General features: G+C 32.4%; 1 protein-coding gene across 1 annotated transcript; it reads left to right on the top strand.

The window, feature by feature from the left end:
- Positions 1–2986: 2986 nt before the first annotated feature.
- On the top strand, positions 2987–4345 carry RYBP (Ring and YY1 Binding Protein). The gene has a single exon (XM_076413029.1). The coding sequence runs from the start codon at positions 3096–3098 to the stop codon at positions 3549–3551; it is 456 nt and encodes a 151-aa protein (XP_076269144.1). The 5' UTR covers positions 2987–3095; the 3' UTR covers positions 3552–4345.
- The last annotated feature ends 1130 nt before the right edge of the window (positions 4346–5475 follow it).

Here is a 5475-nt window from a genome sequence, read left to right as displayed (position 1 = left end):
TTGCCAGCCGATTGTTTCGTTTTCAAACGCTTTGGAGCGGGTTCATCGTGCGCAGTCCACTCAGATGACTGTCGATTGGACTTCGGAGTGAAATGGGGGAGCCATGTTTCATCCGTTATCATATATCGACGCAAAAACTCTGGTTTATTACACTTGATCATATTCAAACATTGCCCCGAATCATCAACTCGTCGTTGTTTTTGGTCAAAAGTGAGCTCACGAGGCACCCACTTTGCACAGAGCTCTCTCATACCCAATATTTAGAATCTCTGCTAATTCATACAATTTAAATTTACGGTCATTCAAAATCATTTTATGGGCTTTTTTAATGTTTTTGTTGTTAACAACCTCTTTTGGGGTCCGCTGCATTCACCTTCTTCGGTGCTCATTTCACCATATTTAAACTTAACATACCAATCCTTAATGGTTGATTTTCCTGGGCCAGTGTCCGAAAATTCGGAATCAAACCATATTTTTGCTTCAACTGTATTTTTTCCCTTCAAAAAATAAAATTTTATCAACACGCGAAATTCCGTTTTATCCATTTTTTTCACAATACCAAAAGTTGCTTCACTCAAAATGCTATAATTCATAAATTAATGATCGGACAGCTGTCAAATGTATACACGCATCTTTTAAGTGTTAGGGCTAAAACATATGGACTTAATTCTAGTAGCGCCATCTATGTGTCAGGCCGGGGACTTTTCAACTCATCTGTTAGATGAAAAGTTTCAGGCAAAGCCATTCAATACACATAGAGCCAAATTTTGTTGCCCTTTAAAAAGTTGTTTGTAAAGTGCCATCAATAATTATTTTAAAGGGGTTAATTTACTTAAACAAATATATATTGGTTAAGATACTTATAATTAATATTTTGCCTTAAGGCTACTTAACCGAGATAGGTTAATTTTTTTTGGATCAGTGCCTAGAGTCTGAGAAATTAATTATTCAACAAGTATATTTAAAAAAAATACATTAATACAAAATAAAATAACACAACGGGCAGACCAAAAAGTTGATACTGATTTTATAGACAAGATAGTATCTCATGATTATTTAACAAAAATATAGGAACTTTAATATACATTATTTAAATTGATAGCACTAAAGAAATATGAAAAAGGGAAAAAGCACTATAGACCATTTTGATTATATTTGCCAGGAGATATATTGTATTTTCAAACAGGTTGCAGCTTTTTTATATTTACATTTAATTATTTTTTATTTATATAAATTGTATTTATAATTATTATATAAATTATATATACTTATATTTTAGCATTTTAATATTTTTAATATTTGTATATATATATATATATATATATATATATATATATATATATATATATATATATATATATATATATATATAGAATTTTAATAATCTTTTTTAAGAAATTACATTTGGGTTTTATTTCAAATTTAATTAATCAGTAAATGAAATCGTCAACCAATGAAATGCATTCCTAATAAAATATTTTCTTTACAGGTGTCTGTAATGGTAATTTAAACTAACCAATGAAATGCAGCGAAATTGCGTTCTCAGCACCTGCTAAGACCACACAAAACAATTCTGAAATTATATGTATTAAGTTACACTTTATATATTACTCTATGCTATCACCCTAACCAATCGCTAAAACGGGTCACAGAAATCCATCGCGACTAGTTGCAGGTTAATATCACAATGCGAAACTATCCGAACGAATCCATTCAGCGTTGACGTTTTCGGTCTGCGACGCACAAAAGATGTAGACCAGGTATAACGTACGAGGTGCAATCTAAGCTCTTTTGTGCATCAAAGTTCGTCGGATAGGCGCGGGGGCGACGGGTGGAAGGCGGCGGCGCGTAAAAGCACAAAAGAGCGGTGAAATATCGTCCGAAAAGTGGTCGGCATATACCAAATTTATAAGAGAGGGGCCCACACAACGACGACGCATGGTCATCTCACTCTGTCAGTATTGCCGTCGCTCTCCTTTACTCCAGGTGTGCGAAACTTATGACATTTTTCCAGACCCGCACTTTGTAACCTGTAATTAAATAATTCACCCTGTCTTAACTCAAGGCTTCAATAACAAATAGCAATACTTGTTTCTTTCTATCCGAGAGGAATGAGAAATTTTATTTACACACTATAATTCCACATATATATCGACACATTCCACATTATATCTCTCCAAATATATATTTAGACTCATAAAAAAACATAAATTAATGAAAAAACTTAATAACACTGCTAGGAATCGAACCTAAGACCTCCCCGTACCTCTACGAATCAAGTCATGATATTGTCATTACTTTGACAGCAAATACACGAACGACAAACTTGAATGCAAATTCCCGATAAGTGTAACCGGCAACGAAGAAATATGCCAATACGATTCCTTTTTATCGAGGTAAATAATTCATCTTCGCGTGAGACCGTCGAGCCCGAGACATTTTTCTCCGCTTTATCAACTTCCGAGGCAAAACGTTTTGATTTACTTTTTACCGAACCCGGCAATGATGTAAGTTAATGAATAACCTTAACAGAAATAAAAACATTTTGCGAATACATTCTATAGAATGAAAGGTAAAAAACCGTTTTCCTATAGTGCGTCTGATGTGTAAGTAATAAATATAATGTCGTTATTACAATTGCTTTGTTTCTTTCCTTAAAACATTTATAACCATTCAAATTAATGTAAATTATTTCATATAATAAGTTGTTCAAGTTTAACAACAGTTTAACAACAGTTGTTCTTGCGAATGTGGAAATCTATTTGTGTTAACCCTCTAATTAAAGTTTACTAATATACATGTCCATATATAGATAATTTATTATGCCAGTGATATTAATTAAATGTAATTTTAAGAAGGCAATATTTAAAAAAGACAACATATAATATTTTAAAAGATGACACGTATTTTACGTACTGAGCTCCAGCGATGATACCGCGTATATTTGTCCGTTTATCGGGGGCGACAGTGCTGCCAGCCAAAGTTCAACGGCGGACGTGGAACTAGAGACGTAAAGTGAAAACATGGCGGCGCAAGTTTGGTGTTTGTGTCAGTTCGTGCACAAAAATTGATTTTTCTCATTAATAACGACCAAAATGGATAATAAAAAGAGTCCCATACGACGGACAAAACGTGGACCGAAAGTGGTGGAGGATAATTTCTGGGATTGCAGCGTGTGCACGTTCAAGAACACGGCGGAAGCATTCAAATGTTTAATGTGTGACGTTCGTAAGGGAACCTCGACGAGAAAACCCCGCATAAATCCGCAATTGGTGGCGCAGCAGGTGGCTAGCCAATATTTGCCGGCGGCTAGTAGTAGTACCAGTGTAAAAAAGGAGCGGAAAGATAAGAAAACGTTGAAGAAAAGGAGGCATCCCCCGCGGTTGAAGAATGTCGATCGGAGCACAGCCCAGACGCGAGAAGTTACAGTTAATAGTGTTACAGTGGTTATTACTGAATATAAACCGAAAATCAAATCAGCGGAAACAGTTACCAGCAGTAGTTCATCGGACCATGGCTCTCAATCAGAGTCCAGTATGGATGCCAGGTAAAGGAAAACACGCTAACCTCTATATAGTCTGAACGTTGGGATGTGAGTCCCCTACACTTTTTGCGGGATGTCAGTGACTCCGAAGGACAATGACTCGTGTGTGAGCTCTTAGTACTGAACACAAGGACGCAAATCGCCAGCGTACTGCCGTTATTAACAGAAACAGATATTTTCCTACAGTCCACTGCCATAGCCAATTGTTGTTCAATCAATCTTCAGATTGCGGACATAATGTGTCACGTCATAAAGTTTTTTTTTTCGACAAGCATCGCAAGTACACGGAAACAAAGGCCCATCGCGTAGTGTAAACAAAAAGTTTAGTTAACCTAAAACTGTCGAAGGCTTACTGCGATCATTTGGCGAAGGTTTTCTCAAGTATCATATCTAACGCGGATTTAATCAATCAGTATCGTTTCGACGTTTATATTGTCTGTAATAAATTTTAATCAAAACACAACCAAGAGTGTAAATAGCATTATAAGAAATTTACTGAAGGGAACAATCTGCACTACCAAAGATAATATTAGATGACTTATAGTGGCAGATTTTCTTATATATATGTATGAATTAAAATATTTTATATTTTAAATATTGTAATGGGTACTTGACAAACCTTCAAAAGTGAAGTCAAACTTGTAAAGAATGTTGTACAGTAAAGCAGATGTATTTTATATAGGTAATTTATATAACTACAAAGTTTTTTTGTTAAAGTTTGTGAAGGATGATAAATGTATTGTGAATGTATTTTTTTTAATGTGTTGTAAGTAGAGTACAATAAATTATTATTTCTATAAATACTTTGTTTTATTAATGGTTCCTCATTGGCTTTACTGAAAATTAGTTAGTATTGAAAAAATACATTACTATAGAAATTCTTATGTCTTCAAATTTCTTAATTTTTTAAAATTAAATTATTTTATTTTACATTTCTTAAATATTATTGAGGCATATTAAAGGTTTTTCATATTAATAAATACTTTATATATATGTTTATAATCATATTATTAATTTTGTTATTGGTGGGAAGCGGTACATTTTAAGAAATATGTGAAACATCAGGATATGGTAATTTTTAATTACAAACATGTATGATTGTCTATTAGTCTGTCTTAGTACTGTCTCTTAGAAGTCTTTACTGTATTTTTGGAAACTACTTTTTATTGATGGAGTAAATTTATTGTAAATTTTCGATAACATCTTTTAATGACAGACATTTACATTAATACCATTCAGGTAACAAAACATTTACACCATTTATATGAATTTTTAAACATTTTTCTAATTATGCTGTTCATTTTCTTGAATATCAATAAAAAGGCTTATAATTTTTCAATAGAACCATTCAGTATTTTACTTATACATTTTAATTATATTGTGGTTTATAATTTTTATAAGTTGATATTGTGGAAATATTATATTGTATCTTTGAATTATAATATCAAAACTAAAATTTGTTAATTAAATTAAATTTTAATTAATTTCTTGATATATAAAGAGATAATTTCCCAAGAAACAACCAACAATTTATTCTACATGTATTTGTTCTTATATTCTTGTCACTTCTACATATGTTATATTTGGTTTAACCTAGGTCCAAATGGGCCTAAGTATTGAGTTATACAGCAAAACCTTGTTATCTAATGATAATTTAGATTTACGCCCTATACATTTGGTTTAGTTTCAGTTCAAGCTATTTGCGTTTTGTCACTATATGTTTTTTCCACGTCAAACGTCGATCCAAATGCATTCCCATATATTTAAGGTACTTGCGGGGTTTTGTATATAAATAACAATTAAAATACTGAAAATAATATTGACGTATGTATATATGTTTTAAGTTTGTCCATTTCTTGAAATGGTTAAATTGGTCCATGTGGAAGTATTATATTGAAACGACAAGTTTTCATAATCTTAAAAACTATTAA

This window comes from Rhynchophorus ferrugineus, unplaced genomic scaffold, assembly GCF_030347505.1.
Source record: "Rhynchophorus ferrugineus isolate W39M unplaced genomic scaffold, kcgeb_rfMv2 rfM8, whole genome shotgun sequence".
NCBI lineage: Eukaryota > Metazoa > Arthropoda > Insecta > Coleoptera > Curculionidae > Rhynchophorus > Rhynchophorus ferrugineus.
The sequence above is the reverse complement of the archived record's forward strand: the minus strand, read 5'-3'. Positions and strand labels throughout refer to the sequence as shown.